We start from the raw sequence: 18873 nt of genomic DNA, 5'->3' as shown, positions 1-18873 counted from the left end.
TAAAGGCCAATATTCCATTAGCCTTGTAAATAGTTTTCTATACCTGTCCATGAGGTTTTAGTGATTCTAGGGATATATTAAGCTTGGAGGGGTGCAGTGCAGATTCACCAGGATGAAACCGGAACTAAAAGAGTTTAGAGGAAAGTTTACAGAGATTAGGCTCCCTTGCGTTTTGAAGATTAAGGGGTGATCTCATTGAGGTGTTTAAAATGATAAAGGAAATCAATAATGTAGATGGAAAGAAATGATTTCCTTTGGGGGTGTCCAGAACAAGGTGTTATGACCTTAGAATTAGAGCTCAGCCATTCAGAGGTGATGTCAGGAAGCACTTTTTCTACAAAGGGTAATTTTGGTAGGAAGTATAAGGGGAGAATACAAGCTAAATGGTATAATTTTAAAAGGAGATGCAAGAAGAAAAAGAATTGGAAGTGCTTGTGAACACATCTTTGAAGGTGGTAGGATAGGTTAACAGAACAGTTAATAGAGCGTATAGATCCTCCTAGATGGTAGTGGTCGTGGGTTTGGAAGGTGCTGTCTAAGGAGCCTTGGTGAATTCCTGCAGTGTATCTTGTAGATGGTACACACACTGCTGCTACTGTGCTTTGGTGGTGGAGGGAATGAATGTTTCTGGATGGGGTGCCAATCAAGTGGGCTGCTTTGTCCTGGATGGTGTCGAGCTTCTTGAGTGTTGTGGGAGCTGCACTCATCCAGGCAAGTGGAGAGTATACCATCACACTCCTGACTTGTGCCTTGTAGATGGTGGACAGGCTTTGGGGAGTCAAGAGGTGAGTTACTTGCCACAGGATTCCCAGCCTCTAACCTGCTCTTATAGCCACAGTATTTATATGGCTAGTCCGGTTCAGTTTCTGGTCAATGGTAACCCCCGGGGTATTGATCGTGAGGGATTTAGTGATAGTAATGCCATTGAATGTCAAGGGGCGATGATTAGATTCTCTCTTGTTGGAGATGGTCATTGCCTGGCACTTGTGTGGTGTGAATGTTACTTGCCACTTGTCAGCCCAAGCCTGGATATTGTCCAGTTCTTGCTGCATTTGGACATGGGCTACTTCAGTATCTGAGGAGTTACGAATGGTGCTGAATATTGTGCAATCATCAGCGAACATCCCCACTTCTGACCTTATGATGGAAGGAAGGTCACTGATGAAGCAGCTGAAGATGGTTGGGCCGAGGACATCACGCTTTCAGAATGATGTGAAGGCTAAGGAGATGATATAGAAGAGACTTAATAGAATGGTTCTAGGGGTGAGAGATTACTGTTTAATGTGGTTAGACTGGAAAAGCTGGGGTGCTCTCCTAGAGCAGAGAAAACCAAAAAGATATTTGTGAGAGGTGTTTAAAATCATGAAGAGTTCAGATAGAACAAATAAAGAGAAACTGTTTCCAATGGTGAAGAATTAATAACCAGAGAGTACAGGTTTAAGGTGATTGACAAAAGGACCAGAGATGATAAAAGAATTTTTTTTATGCAACGAGTGGCTAGGATTTGGAATGTATTAGCTGACACGGTGGTGGATACCAAGTAGTAACGTTCAAAAGGGCATTGGACGAATAGGAGAAAATATTGCAGAGATATGGGAAAAGAGTGGGAGAAGTGGGACTAAACGGAATGCTTTTTGTAGGAGCTGGCACAGACTTGATGGGCCAAATGGCCTCCAGTCTGTGCTGTGATTCTATGAAATCTGGAACCCAACCCCTAAAAGGCCACGAATACTGGGTCAGTTGGAGCTGGCAAGTCTGACATCGATAGATTGTTGTTGGATCAGGATATCAAGGACATGGAGCTAAAGCAGCTGAATGGAGTTGAGGTACAGACCAGCCATGATCTGATTGAACAGTGGAGCATGTAATGGATTGGATGGGGATCCTGCTCTCTAGCCCTGCACCCCTCCCCAATATGAGAGGTTAACTGTGTTGGCTGCTGGAGGAATAAGCCACACAAAACAGAAAGGTAAGATTAAAAAGGAAAATTCCCTTGGATAGGGATTAACCTGAGGGAGTACCTTCCAAAATCTTTTCAGCACAGTAACAGGCCCTTCAGCCCAACAGATCTGTGCTGGTCTAATGCTCCATATGAGCTTACTCCCACCCTACTTCATGTAATCCTATAAGCAAAACTTTGTATTCCTTTTTCCCACATGTGTTTATCTTAAAGGCAAAAAAGTCAAGAGGTTTCAGGGAACTTTTCGTCTGCCAGATGTGCTATCTTTAGAAGTCTACAAAAATGCTGAGGTGATTGTTGGGCAGGTATGATGGGGAGAGATGCACTTTAAACCCATGACCTCTTCTTCAGTTCACAGAGCTTGATCACATGTTACCCACCTTGGAGGAAGCAGCCCAGTTGCCCAACAATTGCCAGCCTGATGTGGCCAACAACAACAGCCTGGCATCCAGAGATGGGAGGAGGGAGCAGCTGTCGGACCCGCTGCACTCCAACAGCGTCACCAGAACACTTCAGCGCCTTAAGAGTAGGTTATAATTGGCCATTGAGTATTCCTTACCTTACCCACACTGCCCCTCCCCTACCTGTGCAACATCCCCGCACCCCCCCTGCTGCTTTGATTCATCACTCCTCCATCTCCTCCCTGGCCTTCCAACCCCTTCATTGTTATGGGAAGAAGGGTGGTTTGCTTTGGGGATATGGGGCTGAATGGGCTTGTTTTAATGTCCTCTTTTGTTATGGTTTAGTTTGTCTAAAGCTAATGTGTTGCCTATGTTTGATTGCTCCTTTGTTACTCTGTGTTTATTTCCTTGTTGGAAGGTTTGCCAGAACTGGACTCAGGGATCAGGGGGCAGCAGTTTTCCGTGTCCAGGACAGAAGACCAGCCGCCCTGGAGCAATACCAGCAGGAGCAACAGGAATGAGGATGGGTGAGCAGAGCCACTCAACCTTGATCTAAGTTCAGGGTAGCACTGAAAGTGCAGGTGGTAGCAGAGCAGCTGGTCTCCAGTGGGGAACCTGGGGGACTGAGGGAGGTTTGTAGTGTCATCATATTGTCTAAGATGAATTTCTTACTGAATTTCGTGGATTATAAGAAATTGCTTTAATTGAGTATTGTCGAATCTGACAGAGGCAGGATGGTCCTGAACTCATTCCCTGCTCTGCTGTTTGCTGATGAGCAGGGGCAGCTCTAGCAGCGGAAATTAAACTCAAGGTCCCTCGGCTGAGGAGAGTAAATCAGCTGGACATCCTGCTCCTCTCCGCTGTCCAGAGGATGTGTGTGTGTGGGTTTTGGCTCTTAAGCTCCTTATGCACGAATGTCCTGCTGATGAAGTCTCAGTGGATACTGGTTACTGTGACGTTGCGTGTCAGGCTCTCATTGAGTGTTTCCCAGCGGGAGTGGGGAAGCAACTTACCAACTAAATGACCTGTGGCATACGGCCACTCGCTGGCTAAGTATCCAGAAGGTGACTGCTTCAAAGCTATGATGTTCCCTGCAGTCCCATTTGTCCAGTTGTGCTACATGTTATAGTGCAGTAGCACTAATATGCACCTGTGCTGCTTTCTCAGGTCCTGCTTCAGCTCCCAGATGGATGAGCTGTTGTGCCCTCCGACAAGCACTGAGGGACGGAATGATGAGAAGGCACTCCTCGACCAACTCGTCTCCTTCCTCAGCGCCAAGGACGAGGTGGAGCTCGTGGAAATCGACAAAGCTCTTGGAATCGACAAACTCATCCAGGTAAGTCATAGCTCAAGTGGGTAGTATGAAATCGTGAACATACACTGTCTCCCCTCAACGCACCAGCTCCATCTAAGTATCACATGAGGTGTGTTGCTGCTCTTGTGCACAGTGCAAATGGCAACAGCCTCACAAAACCACAACTCAGTCTGCAGCACATTGGCCATTTCACAGCACAGCCATCACATTGGCAGGGAGAGAGTACTGGTGTGGGACAATTAGAGGTTCTGCTAAATTTACATTATGCAACATTAGTGTATCCGGTCCCATGCTGTACCTGTCCTGGGAGTGTTTGATGGGGATAGTGGAGAGGGAGCTTTACTCTGTATCTAACCCCGTGCTGTACCTGTCCTGGGAGTGTTTGATGGGGACAGTGTAGAGGGAGCTTTACTCTGTATCTAACCCTGTGTTGTACCTGTCCTGGGAGTGTTTGATGGGGACAGTGTAGAGGGAGCTTTACCCTGTATCTAACCCCGTGCTGTACCTGTCCTGGGGGTGTTTGATGGGGACAGTGGAGAGGGAGCTTTACCCTGTATCTAACCCCGTGCTGTACCTGTCCTGGGGGTGTTTGATGGGGACAGTGTAGAGGGAGCTTTACTCTGTATCTAACCCAGTGCTGTACCTGTCCTGGGAGTGTTTGATGGGGACAGTGTAAAGGGAGCTTTACTCTGTATCTAACCTCTTTTACTTGCCCTGGGACCATTGGATGTACATGCTCCATTATGCAGCTGAAAGTTCAGAGGCTTTGCCAGCCTCTTGCATGTGTCCTTCATTGTTTTTAAACTCCTTCTCTCCTGTTCCATTTGATGTAGAGTGGAGAACTTGACCGGCTTCAGAATCGAGTGATGCCTCAGCCGTATGTGCCACTGGAGCCAAAGTCTGAAATATGCCAGCAGGGTTACCTGCCTGGCTCTCCTACAGGCACTTTACCCAACCCATCCTCTGCTCTGGTCCAGCAGCAGCTCCCATTTAGCCCAGTGCCTGGCGAACATGCATCCCGAGGAGCTTACCCCACCAGCATGGGCCTACATCCTCGGCAGGGCCTGATCCGATCGTCCACTGTCACCAACCAGCTCCGACTACAGCTACAGCAGAGACTACAGGGACAGCAGGTCAGTGTAATCTGCCTCCCCGAACTCTCCCCCATGCCGCCTAGTATACAAAACCCTGCCATGTCAAAGAACAAAGAAAAGTACAGCACAGGAACAGGCCCTTCGGCCCTCCAAGTCTGCGCCGATCATATTGCCCGTCAACTGAAACATTTTGCACTTCCGGGGTCCGTATCCCTCTATTCCCATCCTATTCATGTATTTGTCGTTTAATTGTCCTCTGTAAAAACCTCTCCTCTGCCTCTTATAAACCTTCTCCCCTGAATAAACCACAGCCCCCACCCGAGTATGCCCCTCCCACATACACACCTCTCCACTCGTTCCACATTAATCGAAATTTTATGTTTCTGATATCTAGATTGTCACACAGACGAATCCTAACCAGTGGTGAAAAGGTGGAGTAGGAGATATGGTAGTCGGTGTGGGCAGTGTGTGTGTGTGTGTGTGTGTGTGTGTCGGGGGGGGCGGTATGCGGTGTGGGCAGTGTGTGTGTGTGTGTGTGTGTGTGGGGGGGGTGGTATGCGGTGTGGGCAGTGTGTGTGTGTGTGTGTGTGTGTCGGGGGGGGCGGTATGCGGTGTGGGCAGTGTGTGTGTGTGTGTGTGTGTGTGTGGGGGGTGGTATGCGGTGTGGGCAGTGTGTGTGTGTGTGTGGGGGGGGGGAGGGTATGCGGTGTGGGCAGTGTGTGTGTGTGTGTGTGTGTGGTGGGGGGGGGGGTATGCGGTGTGGGCAGTGTGTGTGTGTGGGGGTGGGGGGGTATGCGGTGTGGGCAGTGTGTGTGTGTGTGTGTGTGTGGTGGGGGGTGGGGTATGCGGTGTGGGCAGTGTGTGTGTGTCGGGGGTGGGGGGGGTATGCGGTGTGGGCAGTGTGTGTGTGTGGGGGGGGTATGCGGTGTGGGCAGTGTGTGTGTGTCGGGGGTGGGGGTATGTGGTGTGGGCAGTGTGTGTGTGTGTGTGTGTGTGGGGGTGGTATGCGGTGTGGGCAGTGTGTGTGTGTGTGTGTGTGTGTGGGGGGGGGTGGTATGCGGTGTGGGCAGTGTGTGTGTGTGTGTGTCGGGGGTGGGGGTATGTGGTGTGGGCAGTGTGTGTGTGTGTGTGTGTGTGGGGGGGGTATGCGGTGTGGGCAGTGTGTGTGTGTGTATGCAGTGTGGGCAGTGTGTGTGTGTGGGGGGGTATGCAGTGTGGGCAGTGTGTGTGTGTGTGTGTGGGGGGGTATGCAGTGTGGGCAGTGTGTGTGTGTGTGTGTGGGGGGTATGCGGTGTGGGCGGTGTGTGTGTGATGTGGGCAGTGTGTGTGTGTGGGGGGGTATGCAGTGTGGGCAGTGTGTGTGTGTGTGTGTGGGGGGGTATGCAGTGTGGGCAGTGTGTGTGTGTGTGTGTGGGGGGTATGCGGTGTGGGCGGTGTGTGTGTGATGTGGGCAGTGTGTGTGTGTGGGGGGGTATGCGGTGTGGGCAGTGTGTGTGTGTGTGTGTGGGGGGTATGCGGTGTGGGCAGTGTGTGTGTGATGTGGGCAGTGTGTGTGTGTGTGTGTGTGTGTGTGTGTGTGGGGGGGTATGCAGTGTGGGCAGTGTGTGTGTGTGTGTGTGGGGGGTATGCGGTGTGGGCAGTGTGTGTGTGATGTGGGCAGTGTGTGTGTGATGTGGGCAGTGTGTGTGTGATGTGGGCAGTGTGTGTGTGATGTGGGCAGTGTGTGTGTGATGTGGGCAGTGTGTGTGTGATGTGGGCAGTGTGTGTGTGATGTGGGCAGTGTGTGTGTGATGTGGGCAGTGTGTGTGTGATGTGGGCAGTGTGTGTGTGATGTGGGCAGTGTGTGTGTGATGTGGGCAGTGTGTGTGTGATGTGGGCAGTGTGTGTGTGTGTGGGGGTGGTGTATGTGATGTGGACAGTATGTTGAACTGAAGCTGTTGTAATTATTACACAGGTCACTCTGCTTTCTCTGCAGATGCACCAGAATCGGCAGCCTACGATGGGTCATTTAGGAGCCCCGGGTTCGATGGGGATTGGACTGCGTGCTGGGATGCAGCAAATCCCTGTCCAGGTATTCATTCAGCACAGGGATCACATTGGGTTTCCTCAGCATCGAAAACATTCTGGGATACTTGGAGATATTATGGGTTATCATGATTACACCCCTTCATACGTTCTAGCACACTTGGAATCCTATGGATTACCATGTACAGATACCTGACACATAGATTTCTAGGCACAGACAGGCATGGTGATCGTGCCAAGTTCATGCTAGAACACAGATGGTGAAATCCCAGGTAATACACTGGGGTTCGAGGAGGTTCAGCGCGGTGATGGCTCCCATTGAGAATGGTCAGTCTCTAATGTTTCTCTCTTCTCTCTCCAGGGTCCCCTCAATGCTCAGATGGTTGCTCAGCGACAACGTGAATACATCAGCCAGCAGCACAGACAGTGGCAGATGATGCAGCAACATGCCATCCTGATGAGGCAGCATGTCCCACCCACCACCGGATCCCGTCTTGCTTGCCCTCCTCCTCCACAAATCCCCTACCCACCCGGTTACAGCACGCCTGGGAACCAGTCTTCCTCTGCCAGCCCATTCACACCACTGATGCCCAGCACCGAACCAAAGTCAAACCCTTGCAACTCTCTCCATGGATCGGGGACCTTGAACACAGGGATGCCGGGTCATACAGGGCCACAGCACAGGGCAGGTCTGATGTCCCAGATCCAGCAGAATATTTCACAGTATCCAACACCAGGTAAGAAACAGGTGCCTTGTAGCTCAGAAGTCTAGGGGGAAGGCCCCAGTGCTATGGGCTGGATGACAATTGCTCTGAATTAACATACTGACACAATCAGATCTCATAAACTCAGGCCAAGTTTTCTGTTCTATGTCCCACACTTTTTCTAGCTCTCAATAAGACCCCAGGCACTGAGGGGACAATTAATGGTGCCAGTGACCCTGGGGTTAGAGCGAGGGGATATCAGTCAGGGCTCCTGTACTTTCACACTGACAGTTTGTAACCTGTGCTGATTATTCTGCAGCTTTACCTAAACAGGGAGACCCATCTGTGGCTCCGACTCTAAGCCCCAGCAGCCCAACGCTGTCCACACTTGTCCAGTCAGGCCAGAATACCATGATGCAACCTGCTCCAGCAACACCTGGATATGAGGCACCAGAAGGAAAGGTCTGGCAGCGAGAACCCCTGGGAAACAGCAGGTACTGCATGTACCCTGGCCCCCACCTTTACTCAGTGCACACCCCACTCTCCATCCCTTTCCCGCCCCGCTCCTCGCCCCCTTTCCCCGCCCCGCTCCTCGCCCCCTTTCACCACCCCCCTTTCCCCGCCCCGTTCCTCGCCCCCTTTCACCACCCCCCTTTCCCCGCCCCGCTTCTCGCCCCCTTTCCTCACCCCCTTTCCCCGCCCAGCTCCTTGCCCCCTTTCACCATCCCCTTTTCCCCGCCCAGCTCCTCGCCCCCTTTCACCATCCCCCTTTCCCCGCCCCGCTCCTTGCCCCCTTTCCCCACCCCACTTCTCGCCCCCTTTCCTCACCCCCTTTCCCCGCCCAGCTCCTCGCCCCCTTTCCTCACCCCCTTTCCTCATCCCGCTCCTCACCCCCTTTCCCCGCCCCATTCCTCACCCCGCCCCCCCTTACCCTGCCCCCCCCTTTCCCCGCGCCCCCCCTTTCCCCGCCCCGCTCCTCATCCCGCTCCTCACCCCCTTTCCCCGCCCCATTCCTCGCCCCATTCCCTTCACTTGCCCACTGATCAATGTATTCAATGTATGTTGTTCATGCTGTGTGTGTGTGTGTGTGTGTGTGTGTGTGTGAGTGATGCAGACTCTCTTATATTCCAGTGTGTACACACAGGCTGGACAGCAGCAGCCTGGCAGTCTGGGGATGTACAACAACATGAGTATCACTGTGTCAATGGACAGTGGGCCTGGCTCTGTCAGCAACCTCAACCAGGTATCGGGACAGATGCACATGGGGACCATGCAGCTGCCTTCAATCAGTTCAATGTGCCCGGAACAGGTAAGCCGTTTAGCAAGGTTTCCTGAGTATGGTCCTTGAAACAACAATCTGGCCTCTGCTGGTCCCCCATGTCACTAATGTTCTTCCTCTCTTGACAGACACAACAGGTCCAAGTGTTTGCGGACGTTCAGTGTACAGTGAATGTGGTTGGTGGAGACAATTACTTGAACCAGTCAGGCCCAATGGGGTCCCAGAAAGGCCAGGGCAGCGGGCAGGCCCCACAGGGCCAGCAGAAGAGCCTCCTTCAGCAACTGCTGACAGAGTGAGTAATAGTGTTGAGGAGGAAAGAGCAAACTGCACATCTTGCTGATTCAGACAGTAAACAGGTTCTGCAGTAGTGACAGACGACTATTGAAAACTGGGCCACATTTCCTCTTTGCCCCTCGTTGGGCATGGATGGTCTCAGACCTGAAGAAGCCCTTGCCCAGTTGCTCAGCAATTCTCAGCAGGAGGAGGTAAACAATATGGCTGAGCAGCAACAGACCACCAGGATGAAGGCAAGTGTTTGCTGTGGCACAAGGAAGGCGTGAGGTTAGAGGATCGGAGCAGACTGTGTGCGTGGGATAGGTCCCCAACACAGCACCTCAAGAAACAAAAGCAGCTTCAGTATATAGTCAACCATCTGACATTGCACCCGGCTGCAGTTTACAAGAGACTTCCGCACATCCCAACCTCTGCAGTAATATAATACTGGCTTTGTATAATTCAGGGGTGAGAAAGAGAAAATTAGAAATCAATGGAAGCAATAATTAGCGTTTGGGGTATTAAGTATTTGTAGATAAGAATTCTTGGTCTTGCAGATTCTGAGAATGTTCCCAGCTGTGTTAAGCTCAGCATTGTATTTAAGATTCCATGATACAAAGTAGATTCCTTCTCACTGTAAATATTTCTGGGATGTTGCAGTCTTGTGTAAACACAATTCCATTGAAGGTCCTCAGACAGTCAACACGCTGTCCCTCCCCTCCTGCCTACATGTGAACTGTGATGGAGGATGAGCATTCTGTTTGTGAAAGGTGCTTCAAGCGAGTAGGGCAGCCTTTTAAGGGGGCAGGGGGTGGGCTAAGGGCACTTAGAGGAAATTATGCCCTAGGAGAGGATGGTGCCCTTTACTGAAGCAGTGCTCCAGGTGGGGTGGGGGGAGGTGTCCATGGGGAGGGCACATGTTCTCACATGACCCTTGGCGAATAAATAACTCTGGGGCAGAGGTCAGCTAGCACCATAATTGGGTCACCTTTTCTCTCCAGACCCTCCCGTGCTGGTCAGGTGAATAACATCATCCCGACTTGGAAGCATATCATCCTTTCTGGAAATCCCTCCCTAACAGCACTGTGGGCGTATCCCCATGGTCTGCATAGTCAACATCAGGGCTCACCACCTTCACAAAAGCAATTACAGATGGGCAACAAATGCTAGCCTTGCCCGTGATGCCACATCCCATGAATGAAAAATAAAAAGTCCAATCAGACCGCATGATACTTGCAGTAACCCAGTCTGATTGGTTATGCTGGGCAATGGTTAATGACTGTAACCCAGTCTGATTGGTTATGCTGGGCAATGGTTACTGACTGTAACCCAGTCTGATTGGTTATGCTGGGCAATGGTTAATGACTGTAACCCAGTCTGATTGGTTTTTTTCAGTTAACTTATGTTTCATCATCTGAGAGATTCCTGGGATGGGATTTCTCCATTCTCCTTTTAAAAAGATGTTTCGCTTAGTGTACAGAGAAGAGAACCAGGATTAACTTAAGTTTTTATATATAATTGGTGCAAGAAACCTGCTTCTGCCCAGGCAATGTCTTCAAATTATGAGAATTTATTAAGATGTATTTTGCTGTATTTAAAATGAATCCTCTGTACAAACATGAGCCAGAGGCATTTAACTAACATTTGCTTCTCTTGTATTCTTACCGTTTATCAAACATTTAATTATTAAGCTGTGAATAAAGTCTCTGAGTCTGGCTGTGGACTGTGTGTGAGTCTTATGCTAAACAATGTCCATTTATACATTCGCTCTCACTAGAGGGAAAAATCAATACAATCAAATCCAATCGTTTTAACATCTTAAACACCTTCTTTAGATCATACCTCTCTTCTAAACTCCAGGAAATATAAGCCAAGTCTATGCAATCTTTCTTTTTAATTTAACCCTTTAAACCCCATTATCAGTGAATCTGCAATGCACCCCAAGGTTAGTATGTCCATCCTGAGCTGCACTGCCTAGAACTGAATGCAATACTCTCAATGGGTTCCAGCCACCAATTTATATAACTAACACAATCTACAGCCCAGTGGTTGAAGGTAGCAGGACATGTTCACAAAGCAGTTAATGAAGCATATGGGATCTGGGGCTTTATAAATAGAAGCACTGAGTAGAACAGCAGGAAGATATGCTAAATCTATAGTTTGGTGCTAGCTGGAATAGTGTCTCCAATTCCAGGCACCACATTTTAGGAAGGACATGAAGGCTTTGGAGGAGAAGAGACTGAATAGAATAGTTCCAGCAGTGAGGGAGTATAGTTACCTGGAGAGTCTGGGGTTTTCGCCTTAGACAAGGGTGAGGGGAGATTGAGGGGTATGGGCAGAATAGTTGCCATTGGTAACAGCAAGGAGAGGATGGTGTAATGGTAATGTCACTTACCTAGTATAATCCAGAAGCACAGACTACTGTTCTGGAGATACTGGTTCAAATCCCACCTCGGTAGAATTTAAATTCAATTAATAAATCTGGAATATAAAACTAGTCTCAGTAATGGTGACCATAAGACTATTATCAATTGTTGTAAAAATCCATCTGGTTCATTAAGGTCCTTTTAGAACCATAGAAAAGTTACAGCACAGAAGTAGGCCATTCAGCCCATCTTGTCCATGCCGGCCCGAGGACACCCAGGTGCCCTTTCTAATCCCACCTTCCTGCACCCGGCCCATAGCCCTGCAGTTTACAGCACTTAAGGTGCAGATCCAGGTACTTTTTAAAAGAGTTTAGAGTTTCTGCCTCTACCACCAACTTGGGCAGCGAATTCCAGACACCCACTACCCTCTGCATAAAAAAGTTCTTCCTCATGTTCCCCCTACACCTTCTGCCACTTATCTTGAATCTATGTCCCCTGGTTCTAGAATTCTCCACCAAGGGAAACAATTTTATCCTCTCCACTTTATTCCCCTCATAATTTTGTACACCTCAATCAAGTCACCTCTCAGCCTTCTTTGTTCTAAGGAAAATAACCCCAACCTATCCAATCTCTCCACGTAGCTACACTTTTCTAACCCTGGCAACATTCTTGTAAACCTCCTCTGCACTCTCTCCAGAGCTATTATGTCCTTCCTGTAATGTGGTGACCAGAACTGCACACAATACTCCAGTTGTGGCCTCACCAGTGTTTTATACAATTCCAACATTATATCCTTTTATATTCTATACCTCTGCCAATGAAGGAGAGCATTCCATATGCCTTCTTTACAACCTTGTTTACTTGAACTGCTGCCTTCAGGGACCTGTGTACTTGTACGCCAAGATCTCTCACTTCATCTATCCCTCTTAGTATATTCCCATTTATTGTGTAATCCCTGTAACTGTTTGACCTCCCTAAATGTAAGACCTCACACTTCTCTATGTTAAAATCCATCTGCCACTTTACCGCCCACTCCACCAACCCATCTATATCATTTTGGAGATTATGGCTATCCTCCACACTATCCACTACTCGGCCAATCTTTGTGTCATCTGCAAATTTCCCAATCGTGCCCCCCCACGTTCATGTCCAAATCGTTAATATATAACACAAACAGCAAGGGTCTCAACACCGAGCCCTGTGGAACACCACTTGAGACAACTTTCCATTCGCAAGGGCATCCATTGACCATTACCCTTTGTTTCCAGTTACAAAGCCAACCTTTTATCCAGTTTGCCACATTATCCTGAATCCCATAGGCTTTTACTTTCCTGACCAATCTGCCATGTGGGACCTTGTCAAATGCCTTGCTAAAATCCATGTACACAACATCCACTGCACTACCTTCATCAACCCTTCTTGTCACCTCCTCAAAGAATTCAATCAAATTTGTGAGGCAAGACCTTCCTTTAACAAATCCATGCTGACCATCCCTGACTAGTCCATGCCTTTCCACATGACAGTTAATCCTATCTCTCAGGATTGATTCTACTAATTTGCTCACCAACGATGTAAGACTAACTGGCCTATAATTGTTTGGCATTTCCTTTGATCCCTTTTTAAACAATGGAACTACGTTTGCATTTCTCCAGTCCTCCGGTGCCTCCCCTGTATCTGGTGAAGATTGGAAAATCATCCTGAGCATCTGCTATTTCCTCCCTGACTTCCTTCAGCAGCCTCGGAAACAATCCATCTGGCCCTGGCGACTTATCAACTTTCAAGGATTTCAACCCTTCGAGTACTTCCTCTCTCTTTATGACTATCCCGTCCAATATCTCGCAGTGTTCCTCCTGGACTACTACATCTACATCCTCCCTTTCCTTTGTAAACACGGAGACAAAATATTAATTCAAAACCCTTCCCACAGCCCCTGCATCTACACACAAGTTTCCATTTTCATCTCTGATAGGTCCCACTTTTTCCTTAACTAACCTTTTAGCATTAATGTATTGGTAAAACATCTTTGGGTTATCTTTAACTTTACTTGCTAATCTTTTTTCATGCCCTCTCTTTGATTTCCTTATTTCCTTCGTCCCTGCACTTCCTATATCCGTCTAGGCTATCTGCAGTGCTTAGTTCTTTGTGCCTATCGTACACTTTCTTTTTCTGTTTGATCTTCCCCTGTATTCCTCTAGACAACCAGGGAGGTCTAGATTTGGCAGTACCACTCTTATTTTTGCAAGTGACATGTCTACTTTGTACAATTAGGATCTCACTTTTTAGTGCTTCCCACTGGTTTTCCACTGTTTTATCCTCCAGCAGTGCTGTCCAGTCCACCTCAGCCAAGTCCCTTCTCATTTCTGCAAAATTTGCCTTCCCCCAGTTCAAGACTTTTACTCCTTATAGGGAAGGAAATCTGTTGTCTTTACCTGGTCTGACTTACATGGGACTCCAAACTCACAGCAATGTGGTTGACTCTTAACTGCTCTCTGAAATGGCCTAGCAAGCCAGTCAGGTCAAGGGGAATTAATATGGGCAACAAATGTTGGCCTTGCCAAAAATGCCCACATCCCATGAAAAACCAACAGACACTAAATTAAGTTAAAAGCAAAATACTGCGGATGCTGGAAATCTGAAACAAAAACAAAAATACCTGGAAAAACTCAGCAGGTCTGATGGCATCTGCGGAGAGGAACACAGTTAACATTTCGAGTCCGTATGACTCTTCATCAGAACTAAGGAAATAGAGGAATGAGGTGAAATATAAGCTGGTAGAGGGGGGTGGGATGGGTAGAGCTGGATAGGGGGCCAATGATAGGTGGAGGCAAATAAGAGATTGCCAAAGATGTCATAGATAAAAGGACAAAGAGGTGTTGACGGTGGTGATATTATCTAAGGAATGTGCTAATGGGGACATTAAGAATAGAAAGCAGGACAAGCTGGTGGCAGATGGCCCTAGTGGGGGTGGGGTGGGGGGAAGGGATCAAAATGGGCTGAAAGGTGGAGATAAAATAGATCGAAATAAATTTAAAAATAGGTGGGAAAAGCAAAATATATATTTTTTAAAAATTATAAGTTATTGGAAAAAGGGGGGTCAGAAAGGGGGTGGGGACGGAGGAGAGAGTTCATGATCTGCAATTGTTGAACTCAATATTCAGTCCGGAAGGCTGTAAAGTGCCTAGTCGGAAGATGAGGTGCTGTTCCTCCAGTTTACGTTGAGCTTCACTGGAACATTGCAGCAGGCCAAGGACAGACATGTGGGCCTGAGAGCCGGGTGGAGTGTTGAAATGGCAAGTGATAGGGAGGTCTGGGTAATGCTTGTGGACAGACCGAAGGTGTTCTGCAAAGCGGTCACCCAGTCTGCGTTTGGTCTCTCCAATGTAGAGGAAACCGCATTGGGAGCAGCGAATGCAGTAGACTAAATTGAGGGAAGTGCAAGTGAAATGCTGCTTCACTTGAAAGGAGTGTTTGGGCCCTTGGACGGTGAGGAGGGGAAGTAAAGGGGCAGGTGTTGCACCTTCTGCGGTTGCAAGGGAAGGTGCCGTGGGATGGGGTTGAGGTGTAGGGGGTGATGGAGGAATGGACCAGGGTGTCCCAGAGGGCACGATCCCTGCGGAATGCTGCCGGGTGGGTGAAGGGAAGATGTGTTTGGTGGTGGCATCATGCTGGAGTTGACGGAAATGGCGGAGGATGATCCTTTGAATGCGGAGGCTGGTGGGGTGATAAGTGAGGACAAGGGGGACCCTATCATGGTTCTGGGAGGGAGGTGGTGTGAGGGCGAATGCACGGGAGATAGGCCGGACACGGTTGAGGTCCCTGTCAACTGCCATGGGTGGAAAACCTCGGTTAAGGAAGAAGGAAGACATGTCAGAGGAACTGTTTTGGAAAGTGGCATCATCAGAACAGATGCGACGGAGGTGAAGGAACTGAGAGAATAGGATGGAGTCCTTACAGGAAGCGGGGTGTGAGGAGCTGTAGTCGAGGTAGCTGTGGGAGTCGGTAGGCTTGTAATGGATATTGGTGGACAGTCTATCACCAGAAATTGAGACTGAGAGGTCAAGGAAGGGAAGGGAAGTGTCAGCGATGGACCATGTAAAAATGATGGAGGGGTGGAAATTGGAAGCAAAATTAACAAATTTTTCCAGGTCCAGACGAAAGCATGAAGCAGCACCGAAGTAATCATTGATGTACTGGAGAAAGAATTGTAGGAGGGGGCCGGAGTAGGACTGGAACAAGGAATGTTCCACATACCCCATAAAGAGACAGGCATAACTGGGGCCCATGTGGGTACCCATAGCCACACTTTTTATTTGGAGGAAGTGAGATGAGTTTGAGGAGAAATTGTTCAGTGTGAGAACAAGTTCAGCCAGACGGAGGAGAGTAGTGGTGGATGGGGATTGTTCAGGCCTCTGTTCGAGGAAGAAGCGGAGAGCCATCAGACCATCCCAGTGGGGGATGGAGGTGTAGAGGGATTGGACATCCATGGTGAAGAGGAGGCGGTTGGGGCCAGGGAACTACAAATTGCTGATGTGACATAAGGTGTCAGAGGAATCACGGATGTTGGTGGGAAGGGACTGGACAAAGGGAAGAGAGAATGGAGTCAAGATAACGAGAAATGAATTCCGTGGGGCAGGAACAGGCTGACACGATCGGTCTGCTAGGACAGTCCTGTTTGTGGATTTTGGGTAGGAGGTAGAAGCGGGCCGTCCGAGGTTGGCAGACTATCAGGTTGGAAGCTGTGGAGAGAAGATCTCCAAAGGAGATGAGGTCAGTGACAGTCCTGGAAACAATGGCTTGATGTTCGGTGGTGGAGTCATGGTCCAGGGGGAGGTAGGGGGAAGTGTCTGCGAGTTTACGCTCAGCCTCTGCGAGGTAGAGGTCAGTGCGCCAGACAACAACAGCACCACCCTTGTCAGCAGGTTTGATGACAATGTCAGGGTTGGACCTGAGAGAACGGAGTGCGGCAAGTTCAGAAAGAGACAGGTTTGAGTGGGTGAGAGGAGCAGAGAAATTGAAACGACTGATGTCACGCCAACAGTTCTCAATGAAAAGATCAAGAGCAGGTAAGAATCCAGAGGGAGGGGTCAAGGTGGAGGGAGAATATTGGAGGAGGGTAAAAGGATCCGTTGAACGGGGAGAGGACTCCTGCCCAAAGACGAAGGCAGCAGCAGAAGAGTTCAGCATCGTGCCGAGCCCGAAATTCATTGAGGTGAGGGCGTAAGGATATGAAACTGATTAAGTTAACTGGCTAAAGAACAAAAGGCAACATGAGGGAAAAACTTTACTGCAGTGAGTGGTTAGTATCTGGAATGCACTTCCTGAGTGTCGTGAATTTCAAAAGGGAATTGAAGAATAATCTGAAAAGAGTTGCTTGTGCAGACAGCCAGCACAAATACAACAGGCCAAATGGCCTCCTCCTGTGCTGTGACCATTCTATGATTCTCAATGTGGTCATGCTAAGGCCTTATATAAGTTTCCATGGGGTCACTTCCTACACACGTGATTCCCCCAAGACACATGAAGAGTTCTGACATTCCCACAAGACACAGGAATTGCAAGCAACAGGTCCAGGCCTGCCCATCCATCATCTACAAATATCTATTCTTTCCTTTTTTAGAATCTAGATGGTAGCTGGTTTCAATTCAGATCTGTACTGTGCAAATACTTTTATTAAAATTACTTACTTTTAAATTCACAGAATCACAGTGCAGAAGAGGCCCTTCGGCCCATTGAGTCTGCACCGACACTTAAAATAAAATCCAGCTCCTAGTCTAAAGAAAGAGAGAAATACTCCCCAACCAGTTCCCACCTTCCTCTGCCGTCACTGACTACAGTAAAATCCTGATGAGTCAAATCTCAGGGAATCTGCCCACAAATGTGTGTTATGTGAAGCTTTGTGATAGGCGAGGAGGCCCCATTCCCACATGGAATCCATCTCCATGTAACCCGATAGGAATACAATGCAATCAACGTCAAAAATAACAGATTCAAATGCTGAATGAAAACACAGTACAGCAGTAAATGTGTGAAAAACTCTATTCTGTTTGTTAATACCTTACAATGACCTGACCTCGTAAATGGCCAAAAATTTGCACTGAGAAATGTCTAGCACCCATAATTTAGCACTCGTATGGCCAACTCCACGCTGGTTGGTCTGCACGGTCATACGACAGGCTTAGCTAATCCGGAATTATCAGTGTGGAATTTTGGACTATCCCAAGCATCGTTCTATGGGATTTTCTATTCTGCCAGCAGGGATGATTGATGATGTTCACCATAATTGGAATATTGTGTCATCAGGATTAAGAGTTCACTACATTTTTCTCTTTTTCTCCCCCTGTCTCCAGCACTTGTCTCTCAGGCTTGCTCACTCTTGTGAGAAGATTTGCTTTATTATTGTGTGAACAATCTACAGGTCTATTTCTTCATGCAATTCACAACATACTTGTGTACAGATGGATCATTAGGGCTCAGATGTGGAAGATCATCTTGACTGGGGCTTAAACCCACATTTAAACCAGATTGGGTAAGGATTACAGATTTCCTTGTTTAAAGGACATTAGAGAACCAGTTGGGGTCTTTATGGCAATTTAGTAGGATCATGGTCAGCTTTTCTGATACCAGTTCTGTATGCCAGATTTTCTTTTCAAAAACGGAATTCAAAATCTTTAAGCTGCCATAGGGGATTCGAACTTACTTCTGGGACTTTCCTAACCTGTGTAGGAAGGAGGGGACAGAGAGCTGAAGAGTGTAGGATCCTTGAAGTGATTGATATGAAAGGTAACAAACACTTGGCAATTCACATGATCCATCTTTTATAAGACACGTCACTCAGCTTCTTTTAGACAAGTCTAAGCTTCAAAGCTCTAGTCCCAGTGATCAGGGCCCCAGTGATCATGTATTACACATGATGGTGTGGTTAGGCAGAGGCACACTTCTTTGGAGAGCCATGGTTAGACGGAGATTATCTTCTGATCCCTGCTCACTTCAGCAGCTTCAGTTTCTTCAGCAGTTTCTGAACCTGGTTCTTGGGATAGGGCTTCAGGGCCAAGCAAGTGGCAACATTCTCTGGTTGTTCGATCCAGAGCTTGTGATCAATGTTGGCTTCTCTCAAAGTTTCAGAAAGTTTGGTCAGGGTCTGTTCATCCGCTGCCTGCAATGAAATATGAAATTAGTCACCAATCTTTAGAGATAATAAGACCATAACACAGAGGAGCAGAATTAGGCCATTCAGCCCATTGAGTCTGCTCTGCCATTCAATGAGGTCATGGCTGATCTGATAATCCTCAACTCCACTTGCCTGCCTTTTCCCCATAACCCTTGATTCCCTTACTGATTAAAAATCTGTCTATCTCAGCCTTTAATATACTGAATGACCCAGCCTCTATAGCCCTCTGTGGTAAAGAATTCCACAGATTGACTACCCTCTGGGAGAAGAAATTCCTCCTCATCTCTG

General features: G+C 48.2%; 1 protein-coding gene across 1 annotated transcript; it reads left to right on the top strand.

The window, feature by feature from the left end:
- The first annotated feature begins 2061 nt into the window (after positions 1 to 2061).
- On the top strand, positions 2062 to 10766 carry LOC144677435 (nuclear receptor coactivator 1-like). The gene is made up of 9 exons (XM_078537524.1): positions 2062 to 2486; positions 2780 to 2888; positions 3529 to 3697; positions 4510 to 4809; positions 6746 to 6841; positions 7157 to 7532; positions 7819 to 7993; positions 8631 to 8808; positions 8907 to 10766. The coding sequence occupies exons 1-9, from the start codon at positions 2330 to 2332 to the stop codon at positions 9072 to 9074; spliced, it is 1728 nt and encodes a 575-aa protein (XP_078393650.1). The 5' UTR covers positions 2062 to 2329; the 3' UTR covers positions 9075 to 10766.
- Positions 10767 to 18873: the final 8107 nt, after the last annotated feature.

Source organism: Cetorhinus maximus, unplaced genomic scaffold, assembly GCF_964194155.1.
Source record: "Cetorhinus maximus unplaced genomic scaffold, sCetMax3.hap1.1 HAP1_SCAFFOLD_2524, whole genome shotgun sequence".
Classification (NCBI taxonomy): Eukaryota; Metazoa; Chordata; class Chondrichthyes; order Lamniformes; family Cetorhinidae; genus Cetorhinus; species Cetorhinus maximus.
Note: the sequence above shows the minus strand (reverse complement) of the source record. Positions and strands in the feature narration are given on the sequence as shown.

Excerpts from the sequence above, each read along its gene's own strand:
- LOC144677435 (XM_078537524.1), top strand. The coding sequence starts at position 2,330 with ATGTTACCCACCTTGGAGGAAGCAGCCCAGTTGCCCAACAATTGCCAG. Across the intron at positions 6,842-7,156 it reads TGCAGCAAATCCCTGTCCAG|GGTCCCCTCAATGCTCAGAT; the intron begins GTATTCATTCAG and ends TTCTCTCTCCAG. Across the intron at positions 7,994-8,630 it reads GAACCCCTGGGAAACAGCAG|TGTGTACACACAGGCTGGAC; the intron begins GTACTGCATGTA and ends CTTATATTCCAG.